Source organism: Lissotriton helveticus, chromosome 7 (assembly GCF_964261635.1).
Source record: "Lissotriton helveticus chromosome 7, aLisHel1.1, whole genome shotgun sequence".
Classification (NCBI taxonomy): domain Eukaryota; kingdom Metazoa; phylum Chordata; class Amphibia; order Caudata; family Salamandridae; genus Lissotriton; species Lissotriton helveticus.
Window position 1 is genome coordinate 167,279,844 of NC_136068.1, and position 17,019 is coordinate 167,296,862.

General features: G+C 42.7%; 1 protein-coding gene across 1 annotated transcript in view; it reads left to right on the plus strand.

Moving 5' to 3' along the window:
- PREX1 (phosphatidylinositol-3,4,5-trisphosphate dependent Rac exchange factor 1) overlaps positions 1 to 17,019 on the plus strand; it is a 774,514-nt gene that overhangs the window by 423,151 nt on the left and 334,344 nt on the right. Inside the window, exons 7-8 of the mRNA XM_078651860.1 lie at positions 2,148 to 2,309; positions 9,263 to 9,396. Coding sequence (XP_078507986.1) covers positions 2,148 to 2,309; positions 9,263 to 9,396 — 296 coding nt within the window. The remainder of the gene's footprint in view (positions 1 to 2,147; positions 2,310 to 9,262; positions 9,397 to 17,019) is intronic.

The following is a 17,019-nucleotide window of genomic DNA, read 5'->3' on the forward strand; positions in this document are numbered from 1 at the left end:
TGTCAGATGTGGTTGGTAAAACCAACAATAACACATCTGATTGTCTTTTTCTCATTGGGTTTTTCGCAACAAGCATTAACAATACCATAATTGTTTATTTGTTGAATATAACAAGACATAAGCCAATATTAGGACCCATCCAATATGCCCGGATTGGCAAGTAACTGATTAATAAACTGTAATAAACTATTAGAACTGTTTTATTGTGCCCCAAATTACAAAGACACAATTCAATCAAAACTATAATGGAAAATAAGGAAATATTTGGATGGAATAATTAGTTAGAGGGTTATCGATTTCTTAGAAGTTTCTCATATAAAGGAATGAGTAAGGTCAGAGAAGCAGGAAGCTTACATACTCCTGATGTGCACATACAAATGAACCATAAACGAGCTAACATTTGGTCATACTGATTTTTTTGAACGATACATAACAGTTTCAGTTTAAATATTTTACAGAAATCAATTAATTAATTTTCACAGGGTGCTTATCTGAAGTTAATGCTGGACAAGAGTAATGGCCCTTGAACACCCCTTCCTCCTTCCCAAAAGATGCAACTTCCCCACTGGTAACCATTGTACTCTAAACCTCTTCATCCCAGAAAAAGGTTCCCTGCCCCTAATTATATTCAAAGAAACAATGAAAAGAACACATATCTCCACACAAACTCTGTCTTTACAGTATGAGAGATTGAATGTATGTGCTTATTAACCAGAACAAAATTACGGCATTCGCAGATCGCAACTTGTAATCAACCCGAAAGAAAAAGTGAGTCCTGGCTTAGAAGAGGGCAATAGTTCTGCAGCTCAACCATAAGAATTTATCTTAAATCACTTTGAGTGTAACATTTTTAAAGGAGAAATAACTCAAGATTCTACCATTTTCTGACCCCTCCTTGTACCTTGTCACTTATGCTGATTAAGGAGCATGTGTTTTATCCTGTACTGTTGACTGGGACCCTGCATTAACCACTAGTGGGTGGTGAGATAACCATTTTTGTGTAGACATCTTCTAATCTTGGTTGTTTCCAGGGTAAGGGTGTTACTATAATCCTTAGTTTCTTGTTCTAATCTGTGGTTATTGATGTGCAGTCAAACAGTTAAAACAATTAATGAACAAAATAAACAAATACAGATACAACTTTTTAAAATATTGTCTTAATAAGGACCTATTTTAAGATGGGCGAAAAGCAAAGCTGGTGTACTCCCACCATTTTACAGCAGGAGAAGCAGACCGGTTGAGAAAATAGTATTGTTTTATTACCCATTTATTTAGGTTTCATGAAGTGCTTCACATCACATTGCTGCCATCTCAGAGTCCCAAGAGGCAAGTGATGAAATGAGGAAGGTATGAAACATTACACTTTCTGACATTAAAGCTCAACTGGATGCAGCGAAGCCACGGGCAATAACAGTGTACCAAATAGGATGCTTGAGCTCAACCCATGAGTTTTATATATATGGAGGGGAAACCATTTCTGATAGGTCCCCATGTATGATGAGGCCAGTCGAAGGCATTTGCAGTTATGGTTCATAATTAATGTCCGGACAGGTGTATTCAGGCCATCGCAGGAGTGGAAGAGGTGACTCTCTAGTACTTTCTGAAACTTTAGGACATTCACATCAAATCTAAGAACTATTGATGCAAAAATAAACAAAAGAGCATGTATGCTTTAGTGGCTGAATGCTGTTGAAGCAAAAGAACATAAGAGGGAGAGAATATAATGAGGGGCCACAAGCATGTATTTTTATTTTAATTATATTGAGTTAAGAGGAGGTTCTTTTTAGTCACACCAATTTATTGTGTGATTAATTTTCCTATAACCGTTGACGTACAACACACAATTAAACGATTAAATAGCTATATTTCATTGGCTTCTCCTGCTTGTGTTGCTATTAAAGTGGCATCATTCTGACTGACTACAGTGTTTGGCTGTTTACCACCCAATGTTATTTATTTTTGTGGCTATCTGTCTCCAGGGATGAATCATGGGATCAAGGATACTCATTGTCTACAGCCCCCAAGGGAGTGAAATCACTTAAAACTTAAGTGCATTATCAAATCAATGGCATCATGTTAATTAGAAGGTAATTGCTTTTCTTGTTTCTTTGCAATAATTAAATGTCGTTTGTTTCATTCTTGTTTAGGAACTGGCAAAGAGAACCCCTTCTAGGCACCCGGATAGCCAAGCAGTTCAGAATGCGTTACTAGCAATGAAGACTGTGTGTACCAACATCAATGAGACTAAAAGGCAGATGGAAAAGCTGGAAGCTTTGGAGCAGCTGCAGTCCCACATTGAAGGATGGGAGGTGGGTGTGCATTCCACTTGTTAGGCAATGCTGTAGTGTCCTCCACCATTAATTTATCACACCAAAGGTTGATCAACTTGATAGGCTGATGCAATCACTCAAAGGCTATGTGCAAATGTTCTTCTGATTCATACATTGAAAAGAAACAGTGTCAGACACAATATTGCAGATTAATATAATGAGGCCCCAATTGAGCCAATAAAAGTAACCTTCAATAGTCCAATTATTGTCTTCATAAAGTGTTTGGGATGCCGTTCAATCTAGCACCTTTTGAGTTCTTATGATTAATACCCCTTTGTTGTATACTTGAATGGGCAATGATACATTACTGTTACATTGAACTCATTATCCTGCTGCTTTGTTTACATTGTATTGTTCATGTCATTATTTTACCCGCCCCTCACAGTCTTTCTTTTGTAACAGATTGACTCATCACTGATAGTTATTCATTTATTCACTGGAAGAATGGGCTGTTAGTGTCTTCCTCGTTTGATGATCACATGCATTACAGCACAATTATTTCGTTTGATATTTCTTGTCAATTATACAAATTCATGGTAGATAATTTTTTTCTCATTTCCTATCACTGGATTTTTTAAGGCACAAAGTTAAAACCCTCACTGAGGTTTGCATAAAGTAAGATTTCTAGCACTTTTAGCTATGAAATGAAACACTTTTAGTTTGTGAAAGTTAGTGTGGTGACTTCTTTGGCACTCCATACAATCTTAATAAGTAATTTGTGAATATTTCCTCGAGTCACAGTTGAGAACTTGACTACCTTTTGAGTAATTTTCTTTTTTTTTTTTTTAAAGCAAAACGTTTTGTTGCACCTCCAGTGTAGATTAAACCTGTTGTCTACTCATGTTCAAACTATTTAATTGTTTAAACCCAAGCCACTCAATTGCCTTAGTCTCTGTTAATGTTTTAGACCCTGCTTTTCTTTTTTAAACCAAAGGTAAGAATCATTGATTGTGGTAATGATCATTCTGATCACAATGTCTTTAAAGTGAAGGAGGTGTGAAAAGCAAAGTGGCTCAAGAATGTAAATGTGTACTAAATTATGTATTTCCCAAAATGGGAACCGAAAGGACTTCTTGTTGATGGTTCGTAAGGTGGTGACTGAGAGCTCAAAAACCTAAATAACACTAGTCATTCATAGCGGATTATTGCTTAGAACACATCCCCTCTCAGGGAATACTGCTTGAGGGAATTAATAAGGTAGTTCTTGATAAAGTGGGTTTTACTTTCTGATTTGTAGGATTGATAGTGTGAGGCTGATATGAGAAGTGTCACGGTTCAGGTATTCAGATCATAGAGCTATGAAGGCTTGATTTCTGAATTTCTCCATGTTGGACTGCTTGTTTTTTGGCTTGCTGATGTCCTGCCTCCTACTATTGCATAGCATATCCAAGGTTGTGAGGTTTTGCTGGTTTGCTGGTGTGAGTCGTTGTGAATCTACTAAAGTTTATGTAAGATAGCCTCTCTTAGACCTTGGTGTGTCTACACAGATAGCAAAAAAAAAAAGACATTTCTAATTGGTCCAGTTAAAGTCAATCCAGTTGCATGTGAACGTAATGCAGGTCCTGCATTATTTAATGTCATTGGTAGCTGAAACGTTAAGGTTAAGTTGAGTAGTACTGTGAATTGATAGTTTGGTGTGTTCTCATTAAAAGGGTTCCAAAGTGACTGTGAGCTACATTTCCTTTTTAATGAGACCATTGTTACCAATAAGGGCCATAAAAACCCCAATTAGCACCAACATTTAGATCCCATGACCGCTTCAAATTATAGGGCAAAGGGCCATTGTTCGCAGGCAATGAATATAAATAGACATTACCAAAATCATTAAAATACCACGTTGAAGCTGCTAGGTAATGCGATAGTGAAGCCATGGTGCAAAATTCTGGTATTGAGAATGTGTTCACAGACAACATTGCTTGAAGGAACATTGTGCCATGGATTGCATCTTTTTATCAATTCTTTTTGAGAAGCTAGCTACCGATTATAGAAGATGTTTCATGATAGCACAATAACCGTTCATCATGTCATCATAACCTGGTCAGAGCGCTTTGACCCCTTAAGCATATTTGTGTATTGGTTTGGTCCCAGGCCTCCACTTTCCAAGGTTTTCATGACAGATTGTTGTTGCTTACATGGTTATTTCCTAGCCTGGGTGATTGGACTCTGGTTTGAATTTTGCCTCCGGGCATTTGTGTACTTTAGAAGACGCTTCATTCATTAATAATCGGGTTACCATGTGCTAAATGGAAATTTTAAGTGAAGCGGTTGTTAGAAAGTCACAATTTTATACATTTTATGAAACTCAAAATATTTACGGAGCTCTACTATGCTATTTTTTGATTCTTTGACTTTCTCTAGTAATACCAACATATGGCTGGCCATAGCATAAAGTTACGTAGACCCTAATCGCTGAGGGGTCATGATAGGTTTTTCAGGTGCTCCTATGCTAAAGTTTTGCAGTGTCTTGTTAAATTGGAGATGTTACAATGAGAAAGGTTCATACTGAAGCTGAAGTTACGGTTTCAGCAGGTAGGCCATTCAGTAGGTATATCGCATCCTTTTATTTTATCTATTTTTCGTTTTTATCACTTTTGCTCAAGTGGTAAAGTGTTGCAAGTTATTCGTTTTTCTGTGTTGTTTATAAAATGAGAACTTTAAATCAAGTGCTTCTAAAAATTCTGGAGCATTGCATTTCCTCGTATGTATTGTTGACGTTCTCTTTTCATCCTCTTCTGACAACTACGGTCTGATTTGTTTTGTTTTAATTCTGCTCTAAGTGTTTTTGTTGTACCGCATGTGAACTTCTCAACTCTGGAATCCATTTTCCTCTCCAATAAGGTAATTGGAGGACGGATCTCCAGAATATTTACTTTGATAAGGCCCCCATATTCCATTTTTTGCGGCCAAAGTATGTATTTTGGCAGTCGTGGACACCTTTTATGAGGAAACAGATGAGGGATTTGGGTGCATGTGACAGACTAAAGATCGCAGGAAGGGCTGCCAACTGCAACTTCATAGAAGGAAGAACTCTTTAAAGAGATCATGACCATGTGCTTGTTCGCTGTTGGGTACATCCCTTCCGCTCACTCCCTTTCTCTTTTTCAAACATGTTCCTGGTGGAATTCGTGTTTATTTTTGTACTGAATAAATGTTCTTGACATCTGGCTTAAAACTGGAGTACTCCAGCTGTGATACATTTTGGGATGGCAAGTTAAGCAGAAAGCCCACTAAAAATGTACAGTTCAAAAGTAGTCACATACCTATTGTTGCAAATAGGCGAAGCACATTTGACCCGCCAACTTTGTATCTAGCTGTCTAACCTCGCTCACTCACTCACTCTCTCCCTATTTTCTTTCTTTCTTTCTTTCCTTCTTTCCTTCTTTCCTTCTTTCCTTCTTTCCTTCTTTCCTTCTTTCCTTCTTTCCTTCTTTCCTTCCTTCCTTCCTTCCTTCCTTCTTTCCTTCCTTCTTTCTTTCCTTCTTTCTTTCTTTCTTTCTCTTTCTTTCGTTCTCTCGTTCTCTCGTTCTCTCTTCCTTTCTCTCTTTCTCTCTTTCTTTTTCTTTCTTTCTCTCTTTCTCTCTTTCTTTCTTTCTCTCTTTCTTTCTTTCTCTCTTTCTTTCTCTCTTTCTTTCTCTTTCTCTCTCCCTCATTGTTGAGTGTGGGGAAAGGTCAAGAGTCATGAGAGGCAAAGCACTGATTAGGCCTTGACGACGCCCCTCCCTTCCTTCAAAAATGGTAATAATTATATAGCTATAACAGTAGACTATCTAATGCTTGTTTAGCTTAATTTGGGTTAATGTACCAAACATAAAGAACATTTTTCTAACTGTAACTTAACTTTAACCTTTGTTTTTTGTCTGTGAATTTCCATGGTGTTTCCTATGTTAGTAACACATGTGTAATATTGGGACAGTTTAGTTGTGTGGAGTGGATTGCGTTAGAATATAGTGGAGGATAGTATTGTTAAGTGTACTGTGGTACAGTATATTTTGGTATACTGGAGTGGAATAAATAGAAATTATGTATACTGGAGTGGCGTACACTGGAATGGCATTCAGCAGAGTGGCATAGTGAAGTAATATACTTAAAATACAGATAGCATGCGCACCTCAGTACAGACTTCTCACCTCACTCTCAAAACACTACATTAACTATGTCCCTCCCTACCAGCCTCTATTGTCCTTGTGCTTGCCCCCTGCCCTCCCACCCTACATAGTCCTTGTGCTTGCCCCCTGCCCTCCCACCCTACATTGTCCTTCTGCTTATCCCCTTCCCTCCCACCCTACATTATCCTTCTGCTTGTTCCCAGCCCCTTCTTCACAACCTCTGCGGTCTGTGTGCTTCCCCAGCTGCATCCTTGCCTCCTGCCTTTGGCCTCCATCGCTCCGTGTGCTTCCCTCCCTCTTTCCGCGTGCTTCCTTCCTTCTTTCCGTGTGCTACCTTCCTTGGACTAGACTACTAATTTTCTTCAAGATTGGTCTTTCCAAGTCTTCCAGCAGCCGTTCAGCTCTGAGACCCGATCTCTGCGGCAAGGGGTACCACATGGCTCAGCATTTAGCCCGACTCTGTTCAATGTTTACATGCACCTTTTAGCAGATGTAGTAGCTAAACATGAGGTGAAGCTAGTATCTTATGCCAATGATACTCAGCCTATTATCACGCTGTAACAGAATGAAGCTTTGTCCGCTCCTAAGCTTAGAGCTTGTCTACTAGATCTGACCAACTGGATGAATTTCAATTGTCAGCAATTAAATGCAGGGAAAACCGACATTGTCGTAGCTGGCCAACAACCTTCCATTTGGTATCATGTTTGGTGACTGTCCGAATTAGGTCCGACCCCGGTTCCTAAACCCAAGATTAAAAACGTAGGGGTGTTTGATACAGCACTATCGTTTGATGAACATATATCAGGCTTGGTCGGTACGCGCTTTGGCTTATTGAAAATGCTCTGTAAAATCCTAGATCTGTTACCTCTGGTAGCAAAAAAAACCCATCATCCTGGCGGTGATTATCTCCCACTTGGCTTACTGCAATATTCTATATCTAGGGGCTACTAAAGGCAGAAAGAGAATGCTGCAGAGAGTACGGAATGCCGCAGCCCATTTGTTACTGAACATCTCAAGACATGCCCCTGTTAGGGAGTCTCGTGCGGAACTACACTGGCTCCCGGTGCAGGACAGAGTGAGTTTTAAAGCCCTATGCTTCTGCCAAACCTTAAATGAAAAAGGCCCTAATTATCTGTTTCCCTTCATTTCCCCTTATAAACTTATTAGAAATCTCAGGTCTGCGGTCACTGCTAGGCTGATTATCTCAAACTTGCAAAGAGCCGGTTGGGCGGTAGATCGTTTGGCTTTTTAGCAACAAAAATGTGGAACCCGCTGCTGCTTGATCTTAGGATGCAGCCTTCAGAAGTGCTGTTCTGTAGGAAGTTCAAAATTTGTTTTTTTAGGTCATCCCAGGTCGATTAGTGTTGAGGCAGCAGAATGGGGTTTGCTTACTAACGAGGTGGAAGAATTCTTAGTGCGAGGAAACTCCATTGGAGTAACCAGGCACTTTTTAACCCCTTCGGCGCTGCACGAATTCTCCTGCTGTGCGGGAGAATTAATAAGTGGGCGGGATTCGGACAGCTCCGGCCGTCCTTAGCACACGCCCACTGGGACGTCGGACGGCCGGGTGCCATCCTGAGGTTAAACTGCTAATCTAAGCTCCTTCATTCCATGTTACCTCAGGAGAGCAATAAAAAAGTGCTTTTTTTTATTTCACCCCCGCACACGTCCTTGCCTTCTACCATCTCTCTGTCAGTGTTGCCTCCCGCCGTCCCTTTGTGTTACTTTTGGGGAGCAATGAAAAGCTGGTCCATTGCTGCACTCGCCTCTCCCTGTCCTGCTAAGATTTTTTTATTTGAATTAAACACACTTCCTGCTTTTTCATTGCTCCTGTTGGTTTTCAGAGTTTACACCTGTTGATTCTCAGAGTTTACTTCTCCCCCCTTTCCTCCACTGTTGTTGTCCACCGCCTGTCACGCTTTTTATATTAGTTTTTTTCTTTTGTGGAAGGCATGACAGATGCAGTTTGCTGCTTAGTCGGTCCTTAAAAAAAATCTAAAAAATGCTTTTGCACACTTTTAATATATTTTTTTAATTTACTGATCCAAGATGGGCATCCCCTATCTTTGAATGGTAAATGAAAACATAATCAAAATGATAGCGGTATCATGAAGCATGTGTTATCATGCTATGATTGCCATAGCAACTGCGCACATACATTCTCGCACTTTTTTGCCACTGCTGTTCAGCATCAGCAAGTACCATTGTTTTTATTTTTGCCAATGCTAAACAGAATGAGCAAAAAGGATTGGCAAATCCAATAAGTCTCCACTGGCAAAACTAAAAGACGACACCTATTGGTTTTGCAGGTACATGTTTCATTAAACCACTAAAGAGAATGGATGACAATTCAGCAACGGATTTTCTGTTAACATTATATCTGTGATGTACGTGATATTTTGTTTCTGTTCAAAACATCCTGAAAAGTGTTAGGGACAAGGTTGGGGCTGCAAGTTTGCAAACATCTGATACACCCTTAAATGGAGTCACAATAAATTTTTAACTGTTCAGTGAACTTTGATACTGAAAATGTAACGCCACCACAATTAAAGTTCTCCTAATTTGAAACAAAACGTTTAAAATGTTCCTTGGTAAAAGGAGCACAATTGACTTTAGTCTAATTTAACATTAACACTATTTTAAATGAGATTTACTTACATAGAGCTTCTGTTTGCTGCTTGATTCTGGGATAAAAGGCTTTGAGGGGTTCAAATGTCTAGATATTTTCTGTGGGGTGTATTTTTTCAGCAGCTACGTTGCTCACACCGGTGATTAAAGTTGTGAAAATATAGAAAAATTAGAACATTCAACATTATTTCCCCCTAGGGTTCAAACTTGACTGACATCTGCACGCAGCTCCTACTCCAGGGGACCTTGTTAAAAATCTCAGCAGGCAACATTCAGGAGAGAACTTTTTTTCTGTTTGATAGCCTCCTAGTCTACTGCAAGAGGAAGTCAAGGTGAGTGGCTCACTTGTTTTTTTCGCGTGAATTACTGTGTATTTGCAATTTTCCATTCACAAGTTTAACTCTCATTTTACCTTTGCAGTGCGCAATTACCTGTTTTTTTCCAGTACATAATAAGCTGTTAGGTACTTCGCGTATTTATATATAGAGCAATATTTCGCATTATTAAATTGGGTAGCATGTTTCAAATTTTAATATTATTATTATTTTTTTATTTGGTTTTTTTTATTTATTTGATTTATATAGCGCGTTATAACCCAGGGGTCTCTAAGCGCTTTGTCAGGGTCCACGCAACCGAGTACAGAAAGCAGCTGGTCATGAATTACAGGCCACCCCACGCTTGCTCAAAGAGCACTGTTTTTAATTTCTTCCGGAAGGACAACAAGTTGGTTTCCTTCCGCAGTTCCATTGGCAACTTGTTCCAGAATGCTGGAAGAGTAAAGGAGAAGGCGCGACCACCCACGGTGGCCAGTCTACAGCGTGGCTGAGTGAGGAGGGTAGCTTCTGCAGATCGTAGCGCCCTACCCGGCCTATAAGGAATCAGGCGGGATTTCATATAGCTTGGCGCCCTTCCATACAGGGCTTTGTGCGGTGGTACGTGCTGTTTCTGTAGTTGAACTTGTCTATTGCTGTCATGCCTACTGTTCAAATATTCAAAATTCTTATTGTTTGAATAGGAGAAGAATTATTACCTTTTTTAAAATTAGATTTTACATTTTCATTGGCATTTAGCCAGCATACGGACCTTTTCATGAATAAAATAAGTTTTATCATGTTTCCCATTTCAATACATTAATAAAACAAGCACATTAAAAAGGTATGGGAAGTAAACTGTAGGAAGGAATATCGTCAGATTAAATTCTGGAAAAAGACAGCTTGTAGACCGTATGTCGTGCCTATAGGATGGAGAAGAGCGTGGATGTTTTTGTGTGTTGAGTTCAGTCCTCTCCTTTTAAACTTGGCTTGCCATAATGCACAATGTTTGCCAACTGTACTGGTGCTGTTGATGGATAAGTGTTAATGGTCAAGTGTTGGCCGGCCAAGAGTGGTTGCAGCAGAAAGAGGTCAACGCCACAATCCAAACTGAGCTTCACGAAGACGAGAAGGAGCTGGCAGATGTCGGGTCGCTCCTACGCCTCTTTCTGTATCCTTTAATTCCGTCATTGTCTCTCTGCAGGGTTTAAGACTTTGCAATGCTGTCCGAGTAGCCTCACTCTTTGCGATATGGAAAATTCTCTAATCCTTCGTAGCGCGAAGGATTGTAGGTGAAGGATAACTCCAAATCTGCTTTCTCAACATGTGCGGTCCTTTAATTTGTGGTTCCCTGTATCCTAATCGACACTGCAAGCTTAATCAAGCCGCACCATTCTTTGGCAAAGAAGAGACCTCGTTTTTTAGCAAAACATTATATAATTGACGGCAATTTGTACCTAGGAGCAAATGGCTCCATTAAAAGGTATTCACTTAACCAATTCTTTCCAGTTGGCTAGTTAATTGCTAGAGTTTCACATGCATACATTTGAAACGTGCATAGTTTCCATTAGTTCCTTCTGTTGATACATTCGACGTAGACACACCTGCATATCTCCCAACGATGACTTAACTTCTTGAGATGATCCGCAAGACCAGCATTGATCGTCTTTGGAGGGTTGGCAGTGGGGGCTTCTCAACTGGGGTGTACTCAGACCACCTTTAATTATGTTTTAATCAGGGGTTTAAATCATTCCCCTGCGGGGGCTGGGGCTACCCAAGGTCAATGAATATTTGTGAAAAATGGGAAACATATGGTCCCTTCATCACATTCTGCAGCGATCCCTATCATTTCGCTATTGTTTTTTATATATTGGTTTTCAAAGAAGAAGCTTCACTGCACATTGTTCTCTAACGGTTCGTGCTGCATGAGCCTACACATGTATCAAGGATGCATGTTTCTCTAGAACTGGCGTTTAACCACCTACCTCATTAATATTACTGGGGCGATACAGACTAGTGCGTGAATTCAAACAGCAGAACTGAGACTGCAAGTACTCACATTCCCAATGCACCAGCTTTGCTAATCCTTCCTTCTTAATGCTCAAGGGTCACAATCCCACATAAAGTGACACACTATGATGGGGGAATTGGGAAGACGTAGCATGGGCTCGTTGGACACCTGTTCGCTCCTCCCAAAGCCTGCATGCGCATAATGTAAGCTGCCAGTGATTGACAGCTTGCAGTTTGTAAATGTTCACCGTTGTCTTCTGAGGTGGGTAACCACTCCATGTTTTGCGACTGCATAGGTGGCTCCAAGAAATGGTGCATTCCATTGCAAGTGGGAAGAGGTGGAGACCCCCCTCCCCTGCCACCTCCTTCCACTAGACACTTTTCAAGGGTATATAATATGCGCATTCCACGTCATTTTACACATCAGGCCTGCTGTTTCCAGTGTTGAACTGATATTGCAACTATTTCATGTCATATACATCAAAGCTCATGTTGCCGTTGGCTCAATGTGTGATCTTGCACATAAAGCAACAAAGAACTTTGTGTCAACCTGCGTGAGAAGAGTGAAATGCTACACATATATTTTACCCTAATCATTAATACTTTATTTGCATGGTGCAGGGTAATGCCAGACTCCCACACCTTCTCCAAGCACTTCTTTAAATTTCATTTCATGGTCTCTCTGTATTCCCCTGGCTCGCTCTGTTTCTCCATTATTAGTTCTGAACCCTTTTCAAATTCCCCTGCTTTCCCCAGTTATTCTTCACAGAATTATACCATCACTCCTCCTTTTTGGTGTAACCGATTGAAACATATTGGTCCTACCCTGATTCCTGGGGATGAAGCCTAAACCCAATTGGCATCTATGGCCACATGTCAGCCCCTGGTAAATGGTACCCAGGGCACTGTGACCAGAGAAGACACCCAAGGGCTGCAACACTGATTGTGCCACCCTCAGAGGCCCTGTGCCCTGACACACACACACTTCCTTTGCAGGCTGAGTGTCTGGGTGCAGAACAAAACAAAGAGTCAACATGGCACACATTTCTGTGTGCCATGCCCACAAAACACTGCCCTGGCATACCTCAGTCACCCCTCTAGCTGGGTGTCCTATGCCAGTGGTGTGGATACAGGTGCATGAGCCCTGCATCCCTACAGTACCCAGGTCCATTCCTGGGCACTGTAAGTGCAGTGCTGCCATTAAGAGTATATGGTGCTGGGAGGTCGTCATCACGAACTCCACAGCACCACGATGGCTACAGTGAAGACTGAAGTTTGGTATCAAACGTCTCAGCACATTAAATCCACACTGATGCCAGTGTGGGATTTAATGTAAAGTGCACGACAGAGGGCACCTTAGAGTTGCCCCCTTAAACTATCCCACAACCAGCGTCCTGACTGAGAAGCTGCTTAAGCTGCCACCCAGCAGACATGTTGCTGGACCCCTGGGTATGAATGAATGAATGAGGGAAGACTTATAACGCGCAACTTAGCCCAAGGGCATCAAGGCGCCAAAAGATCGTACAGCTTAGAGTTCTTCTAGTGCAAAATTACGGATAAGCCTCTACAAAGAGCCACGTTTTAATGCTTTACGAAAAAGCACAATAGAGGATTGTCCTGCCAATTCAGGGGGAAGGGCAATCCAATGCCTCTGAACCAGAGTGGAAAAGGCTCTCCCTCCCCACCTTGCTTTTCCAAATCTTGGAACTGAGGGAAGGTTTTTATTGGACGAGCGGAGAGCTCTACTGGGGGAGCAAAAGTGTAGGAGGGACCTGATGCCCTCTGAGCCCGAGCCATACAAAGCCCCATGAGCAAGACAAAGGATCTTAAACGAGATCCTAGACTGGATGGGCAGCCAATGCAGGTTCTTCCTGGCCAAGGAAGCTGAGGAAAGTCTAGGGAGATTGAGAACCATCCTGCCGCGTTTTGCACTACCTGCAAGCGCTGGATAAGATTCTTATTAACCCCTTCAGTGCGGATGACAAAGCCAGCTCGTCATGGGCGTTACCTGCGCTACGCGCATGACGAGCTGGCTTTGTCACGTAACGCGGGTTTTTTTTTTAATCCAGCGCGCAGCGGGAAAACCCGCTAGCGCGCATGCGGTTAATACCTGAATAGAGCGCATTGCAGTAATCCAGTCTCGAAGAGACGAGAGCCACAGTAACTAGTTCCCGGGCATCAGGAGAGAGAAAGTGTGCAATCTTTCTCAAGATCCCGATGATGCCACAGCAGGTGGAGACAGTCCTACTAACCTGACGGTCAAAGGAGAGCGTGGTATCTATCAGTACCCCCAAATTCCTGGCAGATTGAGAGGGACGGGGACACTCCCCAAGGGACGGAGGCCACCAATCACTCGACCAGATGTCCTGGTTTCCCCCGAAGATCAAAACCTCTGTCTTCTCTCTGTTTAACTTCAGGAAGTTCTGAATCATCCATTGGGAAATCGCCTCCATGCAGTTCCTGAAGTTAAGAGCAGAGTCACTAAGAGATTGTGTAAGGGAGACCATAATTTGGGTGTCGTCAGCATATGACAACACCTCAAACCCAAAGGATCTCACTAACCTGGCAAGTGGGGCCACATAGATGTTAAAGAGCGTGGGACTTAAGGACGATCCCTGGGGGACCCCACACTGCACAGGTTTGGAGGGGGAGAGGAATTCGCCCAGCTTCACCCTTTGTTCTCTTTGATTAAGGAAAGAGGCCAAGATGCTTAAAGCTGAGCCTCCAACTCCAATCTCCCTAAGACGTCCGACCAGGACAGAGGGAGACAGGGTGTCGAAGGCTGCCGTGAGGTCGAGTAGGACCAGAAGAGTGGTATGGACCTTTTCGACCTTCGAGCGGATTTTATTAATGACCACCGTAAGGGCGGATTCAGTACTGTGAGCTCTTCGGAAGCCATGTTGGGAAGAGTCTAGCGAGCTAGAGTCATCCAAGAAGGAGCTTAAGTGATGGTTAAGGTGTGATTCAGATTTTTTTGCAGGTGCGGGTAACAAAGAAATGGGTCGGAAGTTTTTCAAAACCCCAGGATCCATTGTGGCCTTCTTCAGGAGAGGTTTAACGACTGCCAATTTCGAGGAAAGAGGGAAGAGTCCTTCCGCGATTGCTAGATTCATCACTTCTAGAAGGGGAGGAATAACCACCTCCCTACAGGCCTTAAGGACCTTAAGTGGGCAGGGATCCAGAGGGGAACCGGATTTGGTTTTTTCAAGGAGCTGGTTGATCCTCTCCAAAGTAAGAATGGGAAAATTAAGGAGGCTGGGGCAGAGTTAATTCGCCCGACATCCAGGTGTAAAAGGGGCAGGGAGAGAGGGAGAACCCGGCTCAAGATTGAGGGATTCAAGCGAATTATAAATATCTGCTACTTTAGTGTGAAAGAAAATGGAAATTTTATCACAGAACTCCTGAGATCCCACTGTGGGGTCCACCGTCTGGGGAGCAGAAAGGGAATCTACGATCTTAAACAGTTCTCTGGGAGAATTGAGGGAGGCCGTCAGGTTAACAAAATGAGCCCTCTTTTCCTCAATTATTGCCAATTTGTATTCTTTAAGGAGACGTTTATGTATTTCTTTCTCCTTGGTGGGATCAAGGTGGGCCCGCCAAAGCCTCTCTTGTTTTCTGCAACTTAGAGAGCCATCTGCTCTTGTGGGCCTGCAACAATGCACATCCTGGGGCGAGGTGCTAAGCCTCCTCCCCCAGGATGGGCAGGGGACGCTTCAAAGGCATGCAAGCTTCTCCAGGCCATTTGCTGTACTCCGCAACTGGCCCCCACCGGTTCTGACCCCCACTTTGGCGGGAAGACAGGCGGGAAAACCAAAGTGAAGAAAGGGGGTGTGCCAGCCTCTGCCAACCCAGCCCTCAGGTGGGCTCTCGCCATCTTGAGGATGGGGAGCCCTATCCAATCAGAGCTAGGCTCCTGCCACCCTCCCACTGGAGAGTAGCAGGATAGGGTGTGTACTCACCCCAGGAAAGGGACCCATTGGTCCATGTCCTTTCCCTACCTGTAACACCCCTAAATTTAGTATTTAGGGGCACCCTGAACCTTCCTTTCTAAGAACCAGATTCCGAAACTACAAAGAAGAACAAGAAGATCGAAGACCTGCCAAGCAGCTGCTAACAAGAGAACGACACCAACTGACTTGGCCCCAGCCCTACCGGCCTGTCGACCCTCGAACCTGATCCTGCTAAATCCCGGCGTCTCCTGTGGTCAGCAACCTCGAAAACCCCTGAGGACCTGACTTCCTTCCTCATCCAAAGCCTGGGACTCCCACGAGCAGTGTTTCTGCTCAAAGATCTACAACCCCTGTTGCCAGCCATGAACCGCGAATCCAGCACACTTTGCACCTGCCAAGCCCGGCCTGTGCCTGAGTGGACAAAGACCACGAGGGCATCCCCTGGTTACTGTGGCCCAGAATCCAGCACCCAAGGATCCTTCTCGACACTCCTGACGACGCCTGCAGCTTCACAACCAGAGACCCCTCCAAACGCGACCAACAGAGGGTAAGATTTCTGGACACCAAAAGACACCCCTGCACCAGGCGCCCCACGGCACCCTGTGCCCTACTCCTGGGTGTCTACCTATCCTAAAGCTTCCCAACTTACCCTTCGAAGTGGTGGTCGCACCTGAAGAATCTCTGTCTTTGAGCCTGCAACCTTTGTTCATCTTGTAGCTTTCCCATTGAAATACATTGGGCGCCCGATGGCCCAAAAACGCACTGCACCCAGCCGCCCGAGTGCCACTGGAAGTGCAGCAACTGTTCTATCCTACTTCCCCACTTACCCTGTGTAAGTGACCCGGAGCTCAGCTCCCACAGCCACATGGTCTGCCTGCTAGCAGCCACCAACCAAAGGTCCCTTACCCGCCATAGGCTAACATTGGGCCTACTCTCTCTGCACCCGGCTGCCCCTGTGCCGCTGAGGGTGCAACTACTGTACCTACCTGAACCTGGGAGACCCCTGAGTCTTACCCCAGAACCTTAACTCTGCCAGTCGAGTACTTACATGAAAACCGATAACCTACATTTTCTCCATGAGGTAACATTGACTGGTTTTCACTTGGAAATTCTTTTAAGTGTCGAATTTTGAAACTTTGAAATATTCATCAAAATCATCCGATCAATGAAAACAAAATTACTCACCTGTTGCCAGGAGAGATCCTTGTGCTGGATCTTTGTGCCCAACACTGACCTTAAAAAGTAATTACAACAGTGATTTTCCGATAACCTGATTTTCCTCCGTAGGATAACATTGGCTGGTTTTTGCCAGAAATTCTTCCAAGTGTCGATTTTTGAAACATACAAATATTCCTTAAAAATCACCTGTGTAACAAAAAAGATTTCTTTCAACTGTTTACAGGAGATGCACCAGGGCTGAATCCAGGATCCAGCCCTGAGTAAGAAAAACATACGTAAAGTAACTGATATTGCATTTTACTAAAAATTTCCATTGAACTCAATGTTATAATTGTGTTTAACTTGTGTTGCATATTGAAACAACTGTATCTATTGCATTGAAAAGTCTGTTGCTATTTGAAAGTATTCAACTGTAGCATCTCATTCTGAGAAAGTATTTTTATACCTATTTGTGGTTATAAAATAAAACAACAATATATTTTTATTAACAAAACAATTTGCCTAG